This window comes from Enhydra lutris, unplaced genomic scaffold (genome assembly GCF_002288905.1).
Source record: "Enhydra lutris kenyoni isolate GAN:26980312 unplaced genomic scaffold, ASM228890v2 scaffoldscaffold35, whole genome shotgun sequence".
In the NCBI taxonomy this organism is placed as follows: Eukaryota; Metazoa; Chordata; class Mammalia; order Carnivora; family Mustelidae; genus Enhydra; species Enhydra lutris.
In genome coordinates, this window is record NW_019154119.1 from 2,323,474 (window position 1) to 2,347,755 (window position 24,282).

At 53.4% G+C, this 24,282-nt stretch overlaps 1 protein-coding gene across 3 annotated transcripts in view; it reads left to right on the forward strand.

Annotated features, from left to right (window-relative positions):
- Positions 1 to 24,282, forward strand: part of LOC111154097 (otoferlin) — a 93,948-nt gene that overhangs the window by 37,649 nt on the left and 32,017 nt on the right. For 2 of the 3 annotated variants that reach the window (XM_022513478.1, XM_022513480.1), the window contains exons 4-8: positions 6 to 105; positions 2,549 to 2,730; positions 15,622 to 15,695; positions 17,380 to 17,506; positions 17,984 to 18,038. In XM_022513478.1, the coding sequence (XP_022369186.1) occupies positions 6 to 105; positions 2,549 to 2,730; positions 15,622 to 15,695; positions 17,380 to 17,506; positions 17,984 to 18,038 (538 nt within the window). Of the gene's footprint in view, positions 1 to 5; positions 106 to 2,548; positions 2,731 to 9,020; positions 9,066 to 15,621; positions 15,696 to 17,379; positions 17,507 to 17,983; positions 18,039 to 24,282 lie in introns of all 3 variants that reach the window. The other variant, XM_022513479.1, reaches the window with a different exon arrangement.

A 24,282-nucleotide genomic window follows, 5' to 3' on the forward strand; every position in this document is an offset into this window, starting at 1 on the left:
CCCAGGCTCATCGGGACCTTCCGCATGGTGCTGCAGAAGGTGGTGGAGGAGAACCACGTGGAGGTGACAGACACACTGATGGACGACAACAATGCTGTCATCAAGGTGGGTCTGCCCCGGCGAGTTCCCGGACTCACCCTGTATGGGGGCCCCTGGGATCCTGCTTCACCTGCCTCCTCCCTCTCATCAGGTGGTCAGGGGGAGGCTCCTAAGGGGTGGCGAGGTGAGGCAGGAGGAGGAGACTCAGGTCAGATTGCCAGAGCCCCTCCGCCTGGGGGCACAGTAGGGTCTGCAGTCTCAAGGCAGGGACAGCAGCATCTGAAGGCCAGGCTGAGCCCTGCTGGCCACTCCAGGGTACGGTCTTCACTCTGCATGCCTGCCCTCGAGCCTCTCTAAGACAAGCCACTCCGTGAGGCTAGGAACCTCGTTTCCTACTCCCGTTGTCGTGTCCTATCCCAGCACTTCCAACATGAGCACACGCGGACTAATGATGTCCGGTCTGCAGGCACTCAGCACCTGTCCTAACAAAGCAAGGAGATGAGTCAGCCTGGAGGCTCTGACCCGAACTCTGCTCTGATGCGTTTGTCCCCTTCGGCTTGTTCGTGTCCACTCACGAGCAGTTCGGCTGTGCTGAGGAACACAATCCCCGAGGATGAGCCCCTTAGGCTACCAGCTGTGTGACCTCCCATCTGCAAAGCGAGCAACCCAGCTGCTTCACAGGGCTTGTTCTGAGGATTAAATGAGAACACACAGATAGTACTTAGAAAAGTTAGGCACCTAATAAGGGCTCCGTAAATACATAAAATCACATTGGTAACTGCTATTTCCTGACCTCAGTGTACCTGCGTGTAAAGTGGGGTTATACCATGGTTCCCTCACCTGCGTCCCGCATAATGTAGGGCCCTATGTGGTAGCCAGCAGGAGAGCCTCAGAAGTCAAGGCTGCAGCCATGGGGAGCCAGGATGGAAGGGATCCCCTGTGAGGGGTGCCCAGAGCGGAGCAAAAATTCCCACAGTGCCCTGGTGTCTCGAGATGCTTCTTAGAGAGAACAGGAGGACATTCGGGACTTCACAGCTTGGCCCCAGCCAGGCCATTCTCTCCACAGGCAGGAGTGGGCAGGGGGACTTCTCGGAAGTCAGGAGAGCTCAGCCACCCCAGCCAGGGGAGAGGGGATGCAGAGCAAGGTCTAGACACCAGTGGGAGGCAGTGAGATGGGAGAGAAAGGAGGCAGGGACGAGTAGGCAGCACAATCCATGCTCCGTATTTTTAGAATCAGGCTGAAGACTTACAGAAGATCTAGCCCATCTACCAGCTCTCTCTGCTACCCATTTTGTGGATGGGAACCCTAACATCCTGGATGGGAACTGAATTCAGTCGAGTTCAGACAGCTTGGTCTGTAGCAGAGCCAATACTGGGACCCGGAACTTCCAATCCCAGGCCACTATTTTCCCACCACACCATCATCCCTGGTCCCATCAACAGGGCCACACTGGCTCAGTGTGAAGGACATGAGGGTTGGGGGTCAGCCCGGCTGGGCTCAGATCCCAGCACTAGCACATTCTAGCTGTGTACTTTGAGCAAATAATCTACCTTCTCTGATACGTCAGGAAGGGTAAGTCGAAGTGTTAAGAAGATCAAATGAGTTTGTAGTAAAGCACTTTAACGTGACGCCTAGCACAGTGAAGGTTCAGAAAATACGTATAACTTTCCCTTCCCTGGGGGACTCGAAGCTTGGGCATCCCAAAGCCCACGTGCTGAGCGAAGGCTGCCTGTGTGGGTGGCAGGAGCAAGTCAACCCCCAACCTGTAAGGACAAGCAAACACTCTGGGAGACAGACTGACATCCAGGCAGCCCGGGGAAGGGACTAGAATGAGTCTTCCCCATGCACCGGGGAGACACTAGAGCTGAAAGGAGGTAAGTGGCCCTAGGACCCAGAGCAAGAAGCCCAACCAGGATTCTCAAGTGCACAGCCTGGGCCCGGGTTTGGGGCTCCACTTTCCCCCAGAGAAAAGCCTGGTCTGACCCCTAAGTCCCACCTCCAGAGTAGGAGGGTAGGCGTCAGAAGAGCAGGGAGAAGTGCCAGCCCAGGCCCCTGGAGGTGCCCAGGCCTCTGCTCCGGAAGGCTCAAGCTCATAGCCCACCTCCAGCCCCAGGAGTGAGCGGAGGTCAGCCCCGCTCTAAGGACGAGGGGGTGACCCCTGCACTGGGACCACTGAACGATCTTCTTGACTAATGTCTGTGGCGGACTCAAAGAACCCACTGTTGTCTAGACTCGACTGCCCAGGGTGGGAAGCAGGGGAAGAGCAGAGTCCAGTGGGGCAGGACCAGGAGCCTGAACCAATTAAGCTGACGGAGGCTGTACATCTCGATCTTCCTGAGCCTTGGTTTCCTTATCTGCCAAACGAAGGTATGGGGAGGGCAACTCCCAGCTTGTCTTCCTCCAGCCGGTGAAGGAAATGAAAGCGCTTTGTAACCATCACAACTGGGCCCCGTGTGCCCATGACTGCTGTCGCCTTCCCCTGCTCACCACCCACCCCCCTCCCTCCAGACCAGTCTGTGCGTGGAGGTCCGGTATCAGGCCACAGATGGCACAGTGGGCTCCTGGGATGATGGCGACTTCGTGGGGGATGAGTCTCTTCAGGAAGAAGGAAAGGACAGCCAGGAGACCGATGGGCTGCTCCCCGGCTCCCGCCCCAGCTCCCGGACACCAGGCGAGAAGAGTTTCCGGAGGTAAGAGGCTGGGCCCTCTGGCGACCCACCACCCCCAAAAGACACAGGGAGGATGCCTGGGGCTTGGTCCCCCTCGAAGGCCCCTCTCAGCCTGACTGGGCTCAGAGTCCAAGGCTGAGCTGCTGGAGAGACATAGGAGAGGCAGGAAGGTGTTTCTACAGGGCCCCGCACACCTGTCCCCCAACCCCAGGGCTCGCCTGGGGATCAGGCTGAGGGCCCAGACCTCCTACTACCCTGAGGAAGTTCTGGGAGGGTGAGCTCTAACTTGAGGGGAAGAGGCTAGATCCCTGCCTCCTGAGAGAATGGGTGGGGCAGAAAGGAGGAGGCCCTAACCTCTCTGGTCCAAGACCCAGAAGTGCCGGACCAGCCCCTGGCCCCATGGAGGCCCAAGACAGGGAGGCCTTTTCCTGCCACGGTGAAGCCAAAGGTCCTGGTCAGGACATAGCCTCTCTTCTGTTGAGAAAAAGGCATCTGGACATCCTGGCCCCCTTAGGGCCTAGGACTTACACCACAGATGTCCCGTCCCACACAGATGTCAGGATGCTGGGTCCAGACCTGCTCATGCCGAAAGCAGGGTTTTTTTCAGAAAAAGGAAATACCATGGTATTACTCTTAGAACTCAGAGAGACAGACTCTAAGTTAGTAGGATGTTAGCTCTAGATTCCTAGTTCACTGGGACTAACGTGTAAAATGCAGGTAAGTCAGTGGTGCATCTAACGTCTTAGGGGAGGGATGTCCTCCCAGTGACCGCCTCCCTCCAATCTCCTGCCTTCCCTTTCCAAAAAAGTGTATTCAGTCCCTGCTCTGAAAAGACACAGATTCTAAATCAGTGCAATTGATTGAGAATGGATATATTTTTATAAGATAAATAGGCTTTTCTTCTTTGTACTTGAACCACTCCCCTACACACACACACACACACACACACACACACACACACACACACACACACACGCACACACTCTATACAAGCTTAAGACCCTGGGAGCTGGGTGCTGCGTAATAGTAACAAGCTCAAAGAAACCATGTGTGTGGCAAACACAGCTGACCTTTGACTCCAGGCCAGCCGGGGGGGTGGGGCGGCATCACCAGGCCAGCTGGGAGCCTGTCCTCTTTCGACTGTGGCCAGCCTGCAGGAAAGGGCGGGCTGTTTGGTCTCAGGAGACCCAGGTCTGAGTCCCGGCTCTGCCTCTTACCAGTCTTCTGACCCTTGGCCAGTCACCTACCCTCTTCACTGTCTCTCCTAACCTGTAAAATTGGGCCCGGGGCAATGAGAACCAGCCCCCCACACTGTTGTTAAGAGAGCCAGCAGCACTGTGGGGTGGGGGGCGGGTTGTAATTGGGGGGGGGGCCTAGAGTTGTTCCAGGTCAGGGCTGCTGACGAACAGGTTCTTGGCAGCTCAACAGTGCAAAGGGTCAGGGATTGGGCTGGAAATGGTGACAGGAGGAGTGGGGACCCAGTGGGGAGCCAGGGGACATGCACAAAGGGCACCATCTTGTCCCAGTCCTCTGTCCCCACATAAGAAAGAGCTTGGCTTGGCTGGGGCTCAAAGGAAGGGCACAAGATTGAAGCCACACAAGGGCTACCAAGTGCGGGGAAGGAGCACTGCCGTGAATCAGGGAAGCTAAGTTCTGTTAAGTCCCCTCATGGCTGCCACTAACTAGCAAAGTGACTTTGAGCATGTCACCTACCCTCTGGGCCGGTTGCAGGAATGAGTTGGACATCCCGGCTCCTCTCTAACTGTGACATCCTGAGGGACCCAGGGACACTCTGGATGTTGTGGGTAGCACCCACGTGAAACAGGGCTCTGGGAGCTCTTGGGGCGGCCCTCTCTGGCTCCTGTAGCTCAGGGCAGCTGAGCTAGTTCCTCTCTCAGTCCGAGGAGAGCAGGCCAGGGGGGCTGACGGAAGGGGCAGGAGTGGAAACAGCAGAGCAAAATGTCGAGCTTTGGTCCCCAGACCTGCAGAGGACTCCTCCCATCCTCTCTCGGCCAAGGCCACCCTTTCCCACGCCTCCCTGACCTTCCTGTGGCCGAGCCCAGGGCAGCAACCGGAAGCCGGAGCCAGAGGAAGCGTTTTATACGGGACTGGGAACTGGGAGAGGGTAACAACCATGGTTAGAGCCCACTGTCTTCCAGATGCCACCACCCCGGGTTAGAGGGTCCGCGATAGGGAGCGCGTGGTTTCCCGGCTGCCACGGGGGCTGCCGGCGCCTACGCTAAGAGCACGTTGGGGACGGTGCTCTAGCTAGGCCTCGCCATGCAGCCGACAATCTGCGTGTGGGAAGAGGTGAGAACATTCGGGACGACCCTGGGTTGGTGAGGAGAAGCTGGGGCCGCTTTAGAGAGTTTGAGATTATCCTACAGCTTCATTCTGGATGCCTCCACTGGGCCTGTGAGCTCTGGGTCAAGGAGCGTGGGTGCCAACAAGAACCTGAGCATTGGCCTTGAGGCCCTAAGTGTTATGTCTTACCCTCGTCACCTAAGGGCCAACCAGCCAGGCCTGTCAGCTCTGGAGTGTGTGAGGAAGCCACTGTCTTCTGGACAAGAGAACCCCCCAGACAGGCTTTGGCCAACAAAGGGACGGGGGAGGAATGTTTGTGCCTAACCTCTGAGCCCGAGGGAAGTCTTCCTTGCCCACATCTGCCCCTTGCCTCCACCCACTCTTGAAAAGGCCACCTCTTTGCAGATAAAGATGCCCAGTCTCTCAGCCTTTCTCGTCTCTCCTCTGGGCCCGTCACCAGCAGCTGGGAAACCTCATTGCTGTCAAACAGCAGTGTCTCACCTGGTCCCCTGGACCCATGGGGGTCTGGTGGAAGAATCCACTCTTCCCTGTCTGACTTGGCTCAGCAGGGTGCTTGCTGGAGGGTGAGTGGGGGTGGGTGGCTAATGGAGTGAAGGGATGGGAAACAGCCTCTGCCCCAGACTGGCAGGGACTCTTCCAGAGATGACAGAGGAGGCTGATGTGGGGAGGTCCTGGGGAGCCCACACCTCTCCCTCTATGGCCTGGCCCCCCTTGGCTGGACCCCAGGCATCTGCCCTTACCACCCCAGGAAAGACCTCTCTAGAGGCTCCCCTCACGCAAGGGCACTCACTCTCAAGGCCTTAAGTCTCTTCCTGGAAATTTTTCTCACTTGACCCCCCTGCCCAAGCATGCCCCCCAATCCCTAACCCCACAGAAGCAGCCTGTTAACCCTTTCCTGCCACTGTTCCATTGATCCCAGGCCCTGGTGCCCTCTGAGCCACTCTCCCTACTTCTCTAGTCTCCACCCCAAACTAGGGGCCTCTGATTTTGGCCAGCTCTCTGTTAAAAACACCCTGGGAGTTTTCCAGAAGGCCTCGCGGTGCCTTGGCGAGCACGGCGCTCCGATCCCAGCTCCGCTCTTTGGAGCCACACTTTCCCACCTGTAAGAAGGGCATCCCTAATGCCCCCTAGGAGTGTTCAGAACACGTGAGATGCTACACACGGGTGGGCCTCCGTGGCCCCCGGTGGGTGGTCGGCACCCAGCCGGCATCGGATTCCTTCCTCCTTCCTTTCCAGAATCTCCGTGTCACCCTTCCCAGCTTCCAGCCTGAGCACGATCTGACTTTGTGTCCAGGCCCTGTTATTAAGTTTCCCCTCAGCTCCGGCCACCCCACCCTTTACCAAGGGCTCAGCCAGCCATGCTGCCGACGGCTGGAGCCTCACAGCAGCCCAAACCCAGGGCGGGGGTCTCACTTGCTCACGGGGGTCCCCTCACCTCCCACAGCTGTCGGCGCTGCTGAGAAGGAATGGCCCTTTGGTCTCAGGAGCACAAAATCAGGGTTCTGGGCCTTGCATGTCAGGATACACCTGCCCCAGTCTCTGGAGGGAGAGGAGACCTTAGCTCCAAACACGTATGCACACTCACAATGCCCGGGTGTTTGCACACTCACGTGCGTGTGTGTTCTCTCGGTGTGATGCCAGGTGCTGTGCTCACGCCTGGCTCTGGGCTCTGCCGCTGTGGTGGCTTTGGAGCCACAGCCCAGAAGGACAGAAAGGAGCCCCAGCTTTCATCTTGCAGCTTCTCCTGGGGCTTTCCTGCGGAGTCCTCTGTTCTGTGACTCTGTGTCCTGATCTTCTCCCCCTGCCTGGCCCTCCCGCCCTCCATGGCCCCACCTCCTTCCGCCCAGCGCCCCTGCCTGAGAAGGTTCCTGTCGGGCTCCTCTCTGCTCTGTCTCATCTTGGGAGAGCAAGGGGGGACCAGTTTTCTTGTTCTCCCTATGGATCATTCTTCCACTCCAGTAGAGATCCGTGGAAGCTCGGTAGCCCCCCACTCCTGTACCTGGGGCCAGAGGGCAGCAGGGTTTCCCTGCACTGTGTATCCCGGGGTGTGCGTGGGGCCGGCACAGCCAGCCTCGCCCCCAGAGCGTGATCTCCTCCCTGCCTCTCTTCCCCAGGCTGAGCTCCGGAGACGCAGGAGCAGCACAGAGGAGCCAGGGTCAGGGCCATGCTGGGATATGGGGTGAAGCAGTGCTCAGGACACTCTTCCCCAACCCAACCACTTCACCTGGGGTCGGGTTCCCCTCCATCCCCGGCCCAGGCCTGAGTGTTCTAGTGAGGCCTGGCGCCGTGAAGCACTTGGGTCCCAGCGAGCCCTAGAGTTCCCCAGCAGGCTGCCATATTGGATCTCCCGCCCCATGGCTGTTCTCACTGGCACACGTAGAGCAGTAGGAGTGGGGGTGTGAGGACGAAGGGGGCGTGAGACCAAGGCCCAGAGAGAGGGGAGGCTGGCTGAGGAACAGGACACACCCCGCCAGGACGGGACACTAAAAACACAACGTGGCCTCCAGGAGGAAAGTCAGAGCGGTCCAGGGCTTCACCTCATGCAACAAAGACAGGGGCCACGTCCCACCCCTATCGCTCATGGCTGAGTGACTGAGGACAGGCTGAGCACAGGCTGGAGCTTTATGATTAATGTTAGTAGTGGTCCTAATCGGACCTAATCAGGGCTGTAGTATGAGTTCTTCACAGAGACTGTCCTTTTCCCTTCGCCATGTCCACACTCAAGACTGTGGGCCCGTGTCCAGCCCCTGGGTAGGCCCAGAGGCCTGGAGAGTGTGAGGAGGGGGCGTGGTGGGCCTGGGCCGGGCGGGGTGTGCTGGGCCCCGGGCACAGGTCCACGCTGGGCCTTGTGGCCTGCTCTGGGCCTGAGCGGTTCCCCCACTGGGCCAGCCTGACCCGTCTCTGAGATTTCAGAGCAAAACCCAAAAGGAGAGAGAAAAGGCATCACGTTTTTTCATTCAGGTGCATTAGTTCCCCCTTCCTGTTCCATCCTTGGCCAATTCTAGATGATACAGTTCCCCTTCTGGTTCCTCTACTACAATGCTTTTCAGACTTTTCAGGGTTGCAGAGTTCTTTTAAAAATAACAAACAAACTTCCATCAAAACTTGGATCCATAATTCAGAGAGAGGCAGCCCCTGTTTAGATTACTGTGAGGATGGGGCCAGTAAGTCTCCCATTCAGCCCTCATTCTCATTGGAGCTTCTGCTCCAGGGGAGTAGGCCCCATGCAGCTCTCAGTGGGTCCCAGTGGGGTCCCGCAGCCCACGCCTGACCTGTCTGCCCCAAGAACAGCCAGGCCAGGGCTGCTGTAGTGAGCTATTCTCTGAACAGTGGTCTCAGCTGATTATCCTCATTGCCACAGCATCAGGGAAGTACTGAGAGAACATTCTAGAAGGGTTTTCTGAAAGCCTCCCTAAAGAGAGAGAAGAGCACTGTTCTTGACCTGCCCTGCACTCCAGAGTCGTAGCTCTCTACTGCCATGTGCCCAGAATCCCTGTGGCCCACCTTTCCTCTTGGAGGCCCTCAGAGCCTGGGAGCTGGCCACTCTGCTAGAGGAGATCAGGGGAGGAGGAGAGGAGGAGCAGGGTGGCCCATGCCTGGAGGGTGGCCAAGCTCATCTAACCTTTGCTTGAGGCATCTGAGACCCACATTAGGAATCACCAAACTCTTGCCTGAGGATGGAAGAGAGCAGCTGATACCCTGAAGCTTCCTCCCTCATCAAGGCTCCAGGTTCTCCTGGGCTTGGGGCTGGGAAAGTGGCCACCCAGCCCCACTCCTGTGATCAGGGCAGAGCCTGGGACCATCCGATCCTTGCCCAGCAGGCTTAGGCTGAAGTAAGAAGCTGTGGGGTGAGGGGTCCCTGGGACAAGGAGGAGGCCCCTGGGGAGTGGGGGGTCCGCAGGGCCAGGGGCTAAGTCTGCAAGTGTCTCTGGTCCACACCCTCTCACTCACATCCCCTTGTCTCCTCATTTCTTCCCCCTACTCAGCAAAGGCAGAGAGAAGACCAAGGGAGGCAGAGATGGCGAGCACAAGTAGGTGTCCCAGGCCAGGGCGGAGCCCTTGGGGCCCAAAGCCGCCTCACCACAGGGTGCGGAGGTCGGGATGGCCCATCTCAGAGGGCTTAGGTGTGGGCTATCCTGGTGGAGCCACACCAGGGGACGGCAGGGTGAGGGAGGTCTGTCCATCTGGCCATGGGAGGGTGAGGGTCACGGAGGGAGGGGGCGGGGGGGCGGGCAGGTGTCTGGGCCTGCTGGTTTCCACTCCCTCCTGCCTCCTTTCAGTGTCTTGACTCTTCCTCCACTTCCCTGTTCAGCTCAGCACCCACGGGCCAGGCCCTTAGGCTTCCCTGCGAGGGAGGGTATGACTGAAGGCAGAGGAGTGGGGAAGACCCAAGAAGCCAATGGCCGCCTCCCTCTAAGATTCAAGGCAGGGCTGGGCAGGTGGACAAGCAGGGCTGAAGGCCCGAGGAGGACAGACTCCAGGCCTGGAATGGCCACAGGGGTGGCTGGAACAGGATGCCTCAGAAAGCTAAGGGGAAACGAGAGATGAGAACCCTCTGGTCGTCCATGCCATCTCCATCACTCAAAAGGCCTCCTGTGGGAGGGAGAGATCAGGCGCTGCCTGGAAGAAGACAGAGGTAGAGAGCCCAGGTGAGAAGGGCCGGCCACAGGGGGTTGGAAAGGCTCAAGGCCTGGGGCTGATGAGTAGGTATCACAGAGTTCTACAAAAGCACATGCCATCCCAAGAACTTTCTAGCATCCTGGGGAATTCACAGGAGCAATAGTAGTCAGGGCTGACCAGCTGGAGGGGGCCTCTGGGCCACAGCCCTTTCCTAGAGATGACAAATTTGCATCCCAGAGAGGGGAAGTGACTTGCCCCAGAATAGGAGCAGAGCTAGGAAAACAACACAGGGAATTTAGCTCCTGACCCAGAGTTTACAATAGACCCGGGGAGTTTAGAGTACTTGACTGTACTCTAAATTTAATTTAATTCTCCGAACACGCTGATGCAAGCCGAAAAGCCAAGCAGGTGGTCTTTATTTTCCAGATGGGGAAACAGCTTCAGAGATGTGAAGAGATTTACCCCAGAATGTGATGCCAATTATCTAGAAACTAGTTGACATGAGGACATCATGGGGACACAAGGACTGTGCCTTTAGGGGGTCTGAGGTGGTCAGCACGGGTATGCCTGAGACCTCTGCTTCCATCAGGATCCCGGGGAACTCATCGTTGTCCAGTGCTGTAACAAAAGCATACCGAGTTTCAACTCCCACTTGTCACACACAAGCAAAAGCGTGACAAGGAGATGGCACCGTGTTGGGAAACTTGGGGCCCAGGGACCTGAAGGGTCAAGGAGTGTGTCAGGCTCTGAGCAAGGGAAGGGGCCGCAGGCAGAGCTCGTACCAGCTCGGAGAGGGAGCCAGAGAGCTGAATCCGGTGGGGGGTTGGGGGCGGGTAGATGATGCAGATGCTGAGTTGGGAGTCCCTGGATGGGAGAGGTTTCCAGGGGTCAGGACGCTTAGATGTAAAATGCCTACATAGGAGGTATGAACAATCCATCCCTCCCCGGGCTCTATCTGGGAGTGGCCTGCTCTAGGGCCCTGCCTGGTTTCCAGCTCCCATGTCTGTCCCGAGCCAGACCCCCAGCCACGCAGACCGGCTGCAGCGTAAACACGGAACGCTCGCGCTACCCGATCCAAATCTCTCAATCTCTCACCACCTCCAGTCAACACGTGAGATAAAGTCAACTAGCATTTTTTATTCTTCTTTTAATGGGTGGGGCGGGAGGAGGATTGAAAAGGGAGGGAAAGGAGATTGCCAAAATTAGAGATTATCAACAAATTGAAACTTTCACCTGGGGAAGAACAGCTCTAAAACCAGTTTTAAATCTCTGAAAGGTTATCGGGTGGTAAAGCTGGCTAGTTTGGAGCTCCCCAAGGGAGAAAGAAGTGGAGGTATGTGCAAGTTGCAGTAGGGGAAACTGAAGGATGGGGCCGTGAAAGGACTCGCGCTCCCGTGAGTCTGTGAGCTGCGGGGACAGGGTGGTTTGGGGAGGGGGGAGATCTGGTGCCGCAATGCTGTTTGCTTGGATCTTGCAAGGGGTTGGCCGCTGGAGAGAGCTGAGGGGCCAGCTCCCTGGAGAACTGTGGGCCTCGGTACACAGGGGTCTCCCAAGCCTCCTGCCTCCCCCAGGGTGCACGGGACAAATTCGGAGACAGGCTCTTGCACGAAGGCTCCTCCTGCCTGCCCAGATTCAGGAAGCGCTTTGAAACTAACTGAAATTGAACACACTGCGAAAACCAATTCTACAGCCTGCAACTACGAAATTGGCCGTACTTGGGGCAGGGGAACTAAAAGAAATAAACCCACCGAGGGTCACTTGGAGCACAGGAGCGCATTTGGAAAATGTGGCTGTTTCAACAACACAGAGAGCCAGAGACCTGTTTCTCTCAAGACAGGAGGTCCTCCTGATTACCGGAGGCCTGAGCTGGAGAGCCTGGGTTGTGAGGACTGAAGGCCGTCTCAGGGCAGAGCCATGTGCAGCCAGGCCTGGAGTCCACGGTCAAGCACAGCAGCCCCTTAGGCACAGCGTCCAGAAGAATACACAGACCTGAATTCGTGCAACACCTGGCTCACTACCTCTATTTTGGCCAATGTTCTCAAGTCATTCTGAATACCAAGCCCTCCCCTGGGGTCCCGAGTGCATCCCCCAACCACGGCATCTTTCTAGATCTGAGCCATGCAGACAGCAAAGAAGTCATCGGGTCCAGAAATGAAGAAAAGATTTTACAAATGAGCGAACTGATGTTAAAATCTTTTCTCTAGAGGGAAAGAGTGGTCTACACCATAGGTGCCTATCATTCTGTCTGCAGTGAATCCAGCCACGGGGAAGCCCAAATGTGACCCTGAATCCTCAGAGGGCCCGCAGAAGCCCACCTCCCCTGCTCCTGCTTCCGTTTTCCTGCGGCCTTGAACGAGGAACCCCTTGGTTGCAAAGTAGTTTTTTTTCCCACTGAGTTGATGATTGGCTTGTTTTCTTTGTCTCTTTCTCACTGCATGGAATCTTGAGTAATTGAAGAATGCAATTAGACCAAAGGCAGCATTTTATTTAAAAACAAAAACCAGGGGCGCCTGGGTGGCTCAGTGGGTTAAGCCGCTGCCTTCGGCTCAGGTCATGATCTCAGGGTCCTGGGATCGAGTCCCGCATCGGGCTCTCTGCTCAGCAGGGAGCCTGCTTCCCTCTCTCTCTCTCTCTCTCTGCCTGCCTCTCTGTCTACTTGTGATCTCTGTCAAATAAATAAATAAAATCTTTAAAAAAAAAAAACAAACAAACAAAATTCAGTACACCAGTGCATCAGTCACCTAGTCAACAAATTCCACATTTTGGAAATCTTAGTCTTTAACACAAGTGGATGGTCTTCAAGATATTTCTTCTTCTTAAATCTTCCTCAAGATTTATTTATTATGGCCTAGGATTTATTTCAAAAAGCACCTCTGCCCTTTGCCAAGAGGAGCAGGCATGCTGTTTCTGGGAAGCGGTGTGACAAAAGCTGGGAGAGGCAGCTTCTATAGCGAACTTCTGACGTGTCATCGATCAGAAAGCCCCAAAGGGCAGTGCGAGCCGGTGACGTCACGCTCTACTGCACGCTGTCCAGATGAATCAAAGAGCGAGTCTAGGAGAAACGAGCTAGGTGGGGAGCCCATAGTAAGAATTCTGGAAATTACATCTACCCTATATTACATATATCCTTAATTTTTCATTAAGAGAGAAAATGGGAGTAGCACCAATGAATCTGTCCAGCCGAGATGCTTAAAATTTTGCAGGGTCTGGGGAGAGGGGTTTCCCCTTTGATTGGCTTCAGGGTACAGTAGAGAATAGTAGGAGAGTATAGGTTTTGGGTGTTTTTTTTTTTTAAGTCTCAATTGTTGCTTCCAAATGTATTTGTTTTAAGGAAGAAATTGACTTAAACTCAAGGGCCGTCACTGCCCAAGGGAAGCCCCAGGCCCTTTACCACTTGGGTGGGTCCTCGGCACCAGCATCAGGAAGCCACAAGTCCCTGCCTCTCGAACCCCCTCCAGGCTTCAGGCAGCAGGTACAGACCGTGTCCCAGGATACCCAGCAGCTGGATTCTCCAGGCAGGACCTGCTTCGGACCCAACACAATGCTGTGACCTACCGTCTCAGACCACTTTCCCAGGAGCTTTGGGGCAAGGGGAACAGGGCTGGCTGGGCAGGGGGCAGCCCGGAGGGGCAGGCGCTAAGGAGCAGGCCGTGTGTGATGGCATTGTGTCGGTCCCACACAGCATGGGGTTGGGGACTCTAAGGACGGCACAGCCCAGAAATGGCCAAGAAGCAATGGTACAAAGCCAAGCATGGGACCATCCAGGAGACTCCTTGGGAATCCAGGAGCAGCAGTCAGAGCAGGAAGGCTGGACGGAATGGAGGCCCAGACACTGAGACAGGAAGCAGAGTGAGGGCCCACACCAGGCATGCGCCCGTCACAGGGGTCAGAGCACAGCCAGCACCCCCGCCCTCAAGGCCACCAGGCCAGTGTGAGCCAGGCAGGATGGTCTATTCTAACGGCTGCTCAGTTGTTCCTGATGAGTTCACTGACTTGTTTGAGGTTTTGTCACCAGCTATTAACTTTCACAGCAGTCTCTTCCAAAACTTGTGAGCTGATTCTTTGTCAACAAGCCCCTTTGTAAGCAAAGCTGGGCAGTCTGTGGGACCCAGACGGCACCCCACCTGTAGGTTGTGCTGGCCCATGGTCCACACCTACCCCTACCAGTGCGGGCCCCGGAGACTCTTCACCAAAGTTGCAGATGGTCGGGATGGGATGTCCACCGACGCGGAAGGGCAACCCCACGGCAGCCGGCCTCGTAGGTGGGGCTCTGCACATCAACCCCAGCCCTTGGGGCCTCAGAGTCTTTCCTTGGAAAAGCAAATGTCCTTCCCAGGATTGCTATGAAGATGGAATGAGCAAACATCTGGAAGAGCCTTTGGCCCATAGTAGGTGCTCAAGAAAAATTACATAATCTCTTGCTGGCACATATATACCTCCCCTTATTAGAAGGGGAGAAACTTCCTTCATCCTCTCGTCCGTTGTGACGTCCCAGACAACACGATGCTAGCTAGTGCGGACTCATCAGTGTTACCCCAGCCTTCCTTCACCTACCTTGTGACTTTTTAGGAAGCCATGGATACGCTGGTGTTTTCTCAGCTGTGAGCTGGTGCACACGGAAGGGTTCTTGGTTGTGCTCTCACTGGGATGCAGACTCACAGCCCTCCACGTGTTGCCTGGGTGTAAAGAAAGCAGAGTAAAGAAAAGGCCTGATTTGGGGGAATAAGATGGACCCCCAACCTGAAGTAGACGGGCTTGAGGGTTTTAGGCCATCCCTACAAGGACAGGAAAAGTTTTGCCCTAACCTCACATTACCCGGCATAAAAAGCAGGGGTCTTGGGAGCCATAGTCAAGGCTCCACAGGGAGCTGTGGGACCCTCTGCTGTGGTTCAGCTCAGAGCTGGAGCCTCCATCTCACCTCCCCAACCCCACCCCCGTGCCTACAGGATGACAGGGCTACACCCAGGAGGAGGGAGCATGGGAAGACAAGGGAGTCAGGTATCCAGCTTGTGCAATATTGATGGGGTAATGGAATATTGCACTTTACCCCCTGCTGATCCTATCCCGGGTCCCTCCTGGCACCAGGGACCTCAGGCTCAGCTGCAGGGACATCACTGAAGGGACACTGACGGCCCTTGCCCCTTTCCCTCAGCCCCCCTGACTGCAAGGCCCTTCACCTGGGCGCACAAGGCCACACCAAGCCAGAGGAAGAGGTAGGAACTATGGAGTCTGCCATACGTTCCTGGGGGTTGGTCGAAAGGGGGGATTCCACAGTGAGTGGGGACAGGCAGAAGGGGTGGAAGCCAGCACCAAAGACAGATGGGAAAGGGCCCATCTCCTCCTTCTCACTGGGGACCGAGGAGATTCAGAGTGTGTGGAGAGGTCGGGAAAGACAAGGCAGGCTTTGAGCACCAGGGTCATTTGCTAGTTCATCTCCCACCTCCTCCTTGGCCTCTGCCCCTCTGATCCTGCTCCTGTCCCTCTGTCCTGATGCTTGGTCTCGGGTCATCTGGCTTTCTTTCCAACCAGCTGAGGTGGGATGCACGGACAGGGAGGATGAGCTTGGAGGCATGGTGGAGCTCGGAGGTCTATGACTGGAGGGAGGGTGCAGAGATCAGCCCAGGCCCCCGGGGCGGGGCGGCTCCAGTTAAGAGCGTTCTTTCCAGCTGAAGGTCCCCTTCTCTGACCGCTGGGCCCTGCAGTTATTAGCAGATAGCTAATTCTGCTCAGGGGTGTGAAGGCACGGGGAAGGAGAAGGTGATGGGGTCTCCTCTGCCCTAATTCTCCCGCCTGGCTCCCGCTTTAGAAAGTCTGGCCCCCACGATATCTCAGGACCAGCCCATGAGGGGCTGGAGAAAGCAGCTCCTTTCTCTTATGTGTTCTTTCTCGGGTTTTGCTCTCCTGTGTGTGTTTGTCTTCCTCCTGGCGTCCATCTCCCTTCACCTTGTTCCGGCGCCCACCTCACAGAGCCGGGAGAAGTGTGTTCTCGGCCATGAAGCTCGGCAAGAACCGGCCCCACAAGGAGGAACCCCAAAGACAAGGTAGGGAAACCCGCCCCAGCCCGGCCAAGCCCGGGGCCATCTCTTCGCTCCTGACAGAGACCAAACCCCTCCCCTCCGCAGGCAGCGCCCCGACAGGCTCTCCTGCGATTGGCCGGCGAGGCCACCTGGGCGGGCCCTAGCCTCCCATTGTGTGCTGGCGGAGCTGGGTCCAGAAGGTAGTGTTCAGGAAGGGGGTGCTCCTAGCGCTGAGGGTGGGAAGGGCATCTCCTCTGGTCTCCAAGTGAGCAGAACCCTCTGTCGGATGGGTCTGTTTTTGAAAGGCTCCTCCTGCCCTCTCTGCGCCCCCCCCCCCTTTTTCCCTACACACAGAATCCTAGAGATTGTTCATTAGAGAAGGGAATAACAAAAAACGAAAGCGGTAGGGCCAGTTACCTATTTCTGGGGGGAAATTAGCAACCCGAGACTGCTTACTCAGTGGCAGGACCCACTGCCCTGCCTTTCCCCAAGCCTTCTCACCAGGCTGCAGAGAAGGGCCTAGGAGGCTGGAGTGGCCTGTGGCCCTGGTTCCCCGGGGAGCCTCAGCCTGGGGGGAGGGCAAGACAGCTGTTTGAAGGGAGGCAGGGAGGCCGGGCAGGAGACAGGAGAGAACTGGATTGGATAAAGGAGCTGTATGTAGCTTTCCGACCTGGGTCTGTGGGGACATGTCCTCCTGCAGGGCTCCCGTCTTCCTGCCTCAGCGTGCCCTGTGTGGTCCACTGGCCCCAGCATCTCTCTCCTTCCTGCCCCCGTGCCAGTTCTAGGTGTGCCCTTCCTTCCTCTTAGAGTGGAGTTTCTCAGGACAATCAATTCTTCATCCCGTTGGACTCATATACATCAATGCAGGGTTAGGTTCCGAATTCATCATCAGCGCTTTTACCTGGGTAAATTACTTCCTAAGCCTCAGTTTCCCAATCCGTGACATGAGAATTGTGCCCGTCTTGACAGGACATGGATGTGAGGACAGGGGATACATGTACAAAGAGCCTGGCACACAGAGGCCACTCAGTAAATGGTAGAATAGCTGTTGTTCGAAAGGTGTGTGAGTGTGGATTCCTCCCTCCCTCGCTTCTTCCCCAGGGGAGTTCCGTGCACGCCTAAGTAATATACAATCAAACTGAAAAAGACTGGGGGTGCCTGGCTGGCTCAGTGAGTAGGGCAAGCGCGCAGTTCTTGATCTTGGGGTCGTGAGTTTGAGCCCCACATTGGGCGTAGACATTGCTTAAAGGAATAAACTTAAAAGTAATCTTTAAAGGGGCGCCTGGGTGGCGTAGTTGGTTGAGCAGCTGACTCTTGGTTTCAGCTCAGATCACCATCTCAGGGTCCTGGGATCGAGTCCCACATCAGGCTCTACACTCCTTGGAGTCGGCTTGAGATTCTCACTCTCTGCACCTCTCTCTCCCTCTCTAAAATAAATAAATAAATAAATAAATAAATAAATAAATATTTTAAAATCATTTTAAAAATTATAATTAAAAAAAACAAGACAAGTTACAATATCAATTAAAATCAAAGATCAAGATTAGGTAGGAAACCTTGCAGCTACCCAGGCGATACCATTCTAAGCGGATGCTACCAAGTAAATCCCCCAAATTGGCTGTTAGCTTCCTGGATGCCAAAGAAAAAGGGGAAGGACAATCTCTATCCCACCGTCCAGTCCACCTAAATGGCCTTTCTTCTTCGGCAGATGAACCGGCTGTGCTGGAGATGGAGGACCTTGACCGCTTGGCCATTCGGCTGGGGGATGGGCTGGACCCTGACTCCGTGTCTCTAGCCTCTGTCACAGCTCTCACCACCAATGTCTCCAACAAGCGGTGAGTACGCAGGAGACCCTCAACCCAAACTGCCCTTGCCCCTTCAGGCAGGACCCCAAAGGGTATGGAACTGGGGTGGGGAAGAATCAGCCCCCCCACCCCCAACCAGCTTCTTCCTAACCCTGCTCCTTTCTTCTTTTCCTGGAAGTCTCTCACACCTTGGTCCCTACAAAGGCAGGAGCCTATTTCCGGGTCACTGAACACCTCCAGGCCAAGAGAAATCAGAGAGTTGCCCAGCCCACATCAGAACCTGTCAACCTAGTATCTCTGTCTCTGTCACTTGTGCCATTAGCTGGTCCTCTCTATTGAGACCTCTGCAAACAACTAATCCCCCATTCTGTTTGACAGTCCTGGAGGGTTTGGAGACTATGATTCTGTCCTTCTGCCCTCTGCCAGGGTCCAACCACTGATAGTGCCCGCCTCCTCCCCTACAAGCAGTCCCTTACACCGGGACTGACTGTACATTCTCCTTCTCAGGTCCAAGCCAGACATTAAGATGGAGCCATGTGCTGGGCGGCCCATGGATTTCCAGGTAGGTGGAGCATCTCGAGGCTGCATACCTTGTAGACTCTACTCGAGTGGGGAGTTCTGACCAGATGTGCATTATAGACTCTGAGGTTGCATGGATCTGAGGGTCATAGAGAACCACAAGCTGAATGTAAGTTCCCAAAGTAAGCTTGTTTCTGGGAGGCACTCATAAAAGTGTCATGACTAAAGAGGCACAAGCTTAAAGAGGAACTTGAGAACGATGCTTATGCTCGGCAAAGCCCTCCCAGGATTTCATTTGTGTCCAGCACTGGACTTCATAAAGTCAGAGGGACCTGGAAAAACCATAAAAAGACCAAGAAGCACCACGACATATATATTGGAATGAATATATATATATATATATATATATATATATATATATATATTCCAACAATTAAAATAAGAGCCTCTGAAGAGAGTTTTTTTTTGGTGTGCTGTTTTAAATTATTGTTTTCTATTATTTAATGCCAGAAGTAATGTCAATCCTGGTTATCCATAGATGAGAGAATGTGGGTGGTTTTTTTTTCTTTTTCTTCTCTGTGTTTTTTCAAATTAACACTTATTTTTTCTGTTGGTGTGTTTCTCTTTTTTTCTTTTTAGATTATTTATTTATTTGTCAGAGAATGAGAGAGAGAGAGAGAGAGAGAGGGAGAACACCAGCAGGCAGATCGGCAGGCAGAGGCAGAGAGAGAAGCAGGCTCCCCACTGAGCAAGGAGCCTGATGCGGGATTTGATCCCAGGACCCTGGGATCATGATCTGAGCCGAAGGCAGCGGCTTAACCAACTGAGCCACCCAGGCGTCCCTCTGTTGGTGTGTTTCTAAAACCGGGGACAAACTGGCTGTGATGGGGAGAGATTTGAAGCCGTTGAATTGTTAATGTGCTCACAGTGCTGGCAGGATGGGTCATGAGCATGGCTGGTAGCTGCAGAGAGAGGGCCACACAGGGGGACTGAACCCCAGTGCAGCCCCCCAAGCCTGGGGGCCTGGGCCTGAGCCTGGCAGGGCCACATCCTGATTTTGTCTCTTCTGGCAGAGTCGATCAGAGCCTGAGAGACTGAGTTCTACTAACCCAACCCACAATAGACTAAGCTGAAAGCACTGAGAACTTATTTATAAACCAGAAGCAGGAAAGCCCACAGCCCGCCCATTGCTCTAGACCTTCCCTTGGGGTCTAACGAGACCCAACTTTAGGTCAGAAGACTCTGGGCATGCCTAGGACTGAGTACATTCACTGGTCAGAGGAAACAGAGCCTTCAGGAGAGGCCACTTGGCTACCACTGTATCAGAACCTGGGCCCAGAATCAGAGCGAGCCTCCTCTCCCAGGTTAGAGCGACATCTTTTTTTTTCTTTTTTAATTTGAGAGAGAGAGAGAGAAAGCATGCCCACGTGAGCATGAGCAAGGGGAGGGTCAGAGGGAGAAGCAGACTCTCTGCTGAGCAGGGACTCCAATGTGGGGTTCCATCCCAGGACTCTGGGATCATGACCTGAGCCAAAGGCAGGTGCTTAACCCACGGAGCCACCCAGGTGCCCCCACAGGTGTATCTTTGATACTCACTTCCCAGACTGTACACACCGCCCCATCGTTAAGGACGGCCCCACCCCTCCTCCCTCAGGTGACGGCACTGAGGACTAGGAGGCACCTTTCTTTGTATCCGGTCGTGTTTTGTGTTTCCTCAGGGACATTCCTTGTCTCCCTTAATCCTTGCTTCAGTTCACTTTCATCCAGCTGGCGGCCATCTTTCCAGGTGCTCGAAAAGAAGCTCCAGGCAGTGGTTTTAAACGGCTTCAAGCCCTTGGGCTCCTGGGAGGTCTGGGAATGTCGCTCCCTCCCATCTCTGCCACAACCCAAACACAGAATATCTCAAGACTTCTCCAGGGGCCTGAGCTCGGGGCTTTGCTCCTGTCTTCTGAGAACAGGAAAATTCCAGAGAACAAAGACCTCCTTGTCTGTGTTTTCAGATGTGTCACCAGCCTGCCGCATCGAGGCACATAGAAAATGGAGTCATTGTTGATCCTATTATCATAACTTACGTTCTTGAAGGCTTGCTATGAGCCAGGCACAATACTGCGAGCTGTGTGTTTTCCATTTAAGTTAATATAACCCTTACAACCATCCAAATATAGGTATTCCTCCGCTTCATAGGTGAGAAACCGAGGCACAAGGAGGGTGAGGAGCTTTCCCCAGGTCACACAGTTATTCAAAAGTAAAGCCAGGGTTCAAATCCAAGGGTGTCCAACCAAGGCAGTCAGAGTGACTAATTTCTCTCTAACTGGATGGATCTAATTTGGTGGTCACCCCCTCTGGTCCGCGTTCATCTTTAGCTTACCACCTACTGCTTTTTTTTTTTTTTTTAAGATTTTATTTATTTGACAGAAATCACAAGGAGGCAGAGAGGCAGGCAGAGAGAGAGAGAGGAGGAAGCAGGCTCCCTGCTGAGCAGAGAGCCCAATGCGGGGCTCGATCCCAGGACCCCGGGATCATGACCTGAGCTGAAGGCAGAGGCTTTAATCCACTGAGCCACCCAGGTGCCCCTCTACTGCTTATTTTTAAAGCCCTTTCCAGCTGCTTCCTGACAGAGACTTTAATTAAGCGGACCACACTTTGTCCCTCCAAAGGCTTTGCAGACATTCTGAATTGAACAGAACAGAACAGTTGTTGTATTTAACCTGGTAACACAGTATTGTCTGACAAGTTCATTCCCATCTCAATTACAATTATGAAAACAGTTTGAGAGAGAGAGCTCTGAGAATGCAAGTGTGGATTTATCCTTGCTTCCAATAAATACAATGTAGGAAGCAAGAAAACAGCAAAGGAACGTTCCTCTCGAGAGAGCTTAGCTTCGCCCAGTTAGAAAGACCTCTGAAAGCGCACCCAGCTGGTGGGAGGAGATGTGGGAAGAACCCTGAGGGCTCAGGACCACCGAGAGGCCATGGGGTGCCCATCCCCTTTGTTTCCACTGGCTAGAATGTATGTCATGTGCAAACCCTTTCTTGATTATTGGCATCTCGAAGGCGAGAAGCCACAATGTCATCCCAGTGAATCTGCAGCTTCCCCATCAGAGTGAGCAAAGGTCAGCACCTGGCAGAGAGGTTCTTGTTGGGTCATGGAATCCTGAATGTGTTCCCTGCCCTCTCTTCTGGGCACCAAGATCGCATACATTTTCGCCTCCATGTCATCTTGTGACATCAACCATGGACCCCAGCCTCGAAGGCAATATTGCACCCTCTTCCTAGCTGGTCTCCCCGCCCTCGTAGCACCTCCTCCATTCCAACCTCTGTGCCACCACTGGAGTGATCTTCTCAAAATGCAGATCCAGTCATGCCACATCTTGGCCACCTGGAGGTGAGGAAAGGTAAAGGGTGTTAAAGAAGGGCAGCACGGATGCACCTGTCCCCTGCCATCTCCAGCTCCCCGCCACTGTTCCTGCAGCATGATCAGAGCCCACGGAAGCATGTCACAGAGCACCATGGCGCTCGGGTTCTCCCAGGACAAAGATGCAGGTTTACACTCCGCCTTGTTCCTTGCGATGGTTTTCATGAAATCACCTGGGGATTAGGTCCCTCATCTTGGAAGAGGAGGACTGAATAGGTCATTACCCAAAGAGTCTCCTGGATCCGCTGCTTGGTCGGTTCCTTTGTGGGTCTATTTGCTTCCCCATCTTCCACCCTGGAAAAATCAAGTCCTCTGCTGATTAGAGAACGGAAGGAAAGGATGGCCAGTCCTCTCCCTCAAAATTTGTCTTATTTATTTCTATTTTTTTTTAAGATTTATTTATTTATTTGAGGGTGGGGAGGGGCAGAGGGAGAGAACAAGAATCTCAAGCAGACTTCCCACTGAGTAGGAGCAGGACATGGGGCTCAATCCCACAACCCTGAGATCATGATCTGAGCCAAAATCAAAAGTTAGACGCTCAACTAGCTGAGCCACCCAGACACCCCTGATTTGAAATTTGTTTGAAATTTCAAGACCAAGTGATATAGCCCCTCCATATAGCTCCAGGTAGGGGGTGGGGAAGCAGCAGGAATGACATTCTCCTCCCCCACCAACACCATGCAGTGACCCCACTGGCTCACATTCAGGGTTTCCCTCGGGGTCACCCTTCAGCCAGCAAAGAGCACCCTTTGGAACCTTTCTCTCCCCGCCCCCACTCTCTGCTCCTTTCAACCCTCTGTCCTCCTCCTATACCCACCCTTTGGGTCCTGAAAAGGAGTAGGGGCAAAAAACGCTAGCCTCATGGCTGGGCCTCTGGATAAAAAACATAAAAACTAACCAACTGCTCACATTTGGAAGGTTCATCTCTTGATGTCACATCTTATTTTTTATTAGGCCCAAACTGTGTATGTCTCCTTCCCCAGGCTTGAGTTACAGAGTCTTACTTTCTTTCTTTCTTATTTTAATGGAGGGGAGAGGATGGGTTAGTTGTGGGAAAATATAATGAGATTTTTTTTTTAAGGCTTTGGCATTTAAAAGTTTCATAGAGGTTAAAACTCTATGAACTGCTGTGCAAGAATATTCTGGAAGGACTTCTAGTGTCTGCTTACTCTCTTCACAGTCAACTTCTGGGAACTAAGTTAATTAGCTCTATTTCCTTTTTAGCTCCCTGAAGAATTGGTGATCATTAAACGTCTTCAGAGCTCTGGATGCTGAGCTTCATTCCCTTTGGCATTTCAAGTTCCAAATAGAAATCCTTGCTTTCATAGTTCAAGTGTTACTTCAATTAGTGAATGTTCGGTTTCCAGTTCTATATACTTTCTTGGCAATGTTCTCATTGGTACCGAAATTTCTATTTTTCTTAACATCATTAGTTTTGATGTGCAGATTTCTTGGGCTTCAGAAAACTTATAAGACTTGGATGGACACAGTGGAGGATAATTTCCATGGTTATTCTTTTTTTATGAAAAGGGAAAATAATTTTCTGGAGTAAAATCGTATTTAGAAGTTGCATCAAAGCACAGCGATTAAAATACCAAATCTGCAAGATGGGAGGCATAAAAGCAACCCCCACAGTTTCATTAGAAGAATTAGGTAAGGTAAATGCTAACACTAGCTTAGCACAGGCTATTTTGTTAAAATGTTAAAATGTTAAAATGCAAGTGTGAGAGAGACAAATGGAACAATCATAAGCATCTATAGGACCCTACCTACTTGGGAGACTCTGAGAAGTCATTTATCACAAGAGCTTACATTTTCTAGAACTTTCTATGGTTTATGAAGCACCTTGACACACAGGACCTCATTTAACCTTCACATAACTTATAGATAGGTGGTGTTTCCGCATCTAGCTCAGTGAGCCTCTCACACCTGGTCATGTATAAGTTCTGGGGTTCATTGCCACCCTAGCCACCCCAAATCTGTGCTTCTTTCTATTTTTGTCATGGCCACCCCAATGGAAACCAGCACCTCTGAATCCAGAGCAAGAACCGAATGAAGGTTCAAGAGGGGCACCTGGGTGGTGCAGTCGGCCAAACGTCTCACTCTTGGTTTTGGCGTGGGTTGTGATCTCAGGGTCATGAAATCCAGCCTGGGTGTCGCCGGGCTCCGTGCTCAGCAGGGAGTCTACTTGGGACTTTGTCTCCCTCTCTCTGCCCCTCCCTACCTCTCTCTCTCTCTCTCTCTCTCTCAAATAAATAAATCTTGAAAGGGAAGGTTCAGAAAAGGTATGCACACATACCTCCCCTCCCTCAGCCCATATATATATACACAAACATTTTTTTTATTTTTTTATTTTTTTAAACATTTTATTTATTTATTTGACAGACAGAGATCACAAGTAGGCAGAGAGGCAGGCAGAGAGAGAGGCGGAAGCAGGCTCCCTGCCGAGCAGAGAGCCCGATGCGGGGCTTGATCCCAGGTCCCTGGGATCATGACCTGAGCTGAAGGCAGAGGTTTTAACCCACTGAGCCACCCAGGCGCCCCTCTAGTCCCACTTATTGACAAGACTGTCTTTCCCACTGAATTTCAGTGGTGCCCTTGTTTTCCAATCAATTTCTACAAAAAATAATCTTCCTGGGATTTTGATTGGGATTGCAGTTAAGCATGTGTTCCATTTACTTACCCCCATAATCTCAGCAATATGAGACTTCCAATTCTATAACATGGTATATTACTTGATTGATATATATATCTTTAATTTCTCTTCTTGAATATATATATATATATATATATATTTTTTTTTTTTTTAATTTTATTTATTTATTTGACAGACAGAGATCACAAGTAGGCAGAGAGGCAGGCAGAGAGAGAGG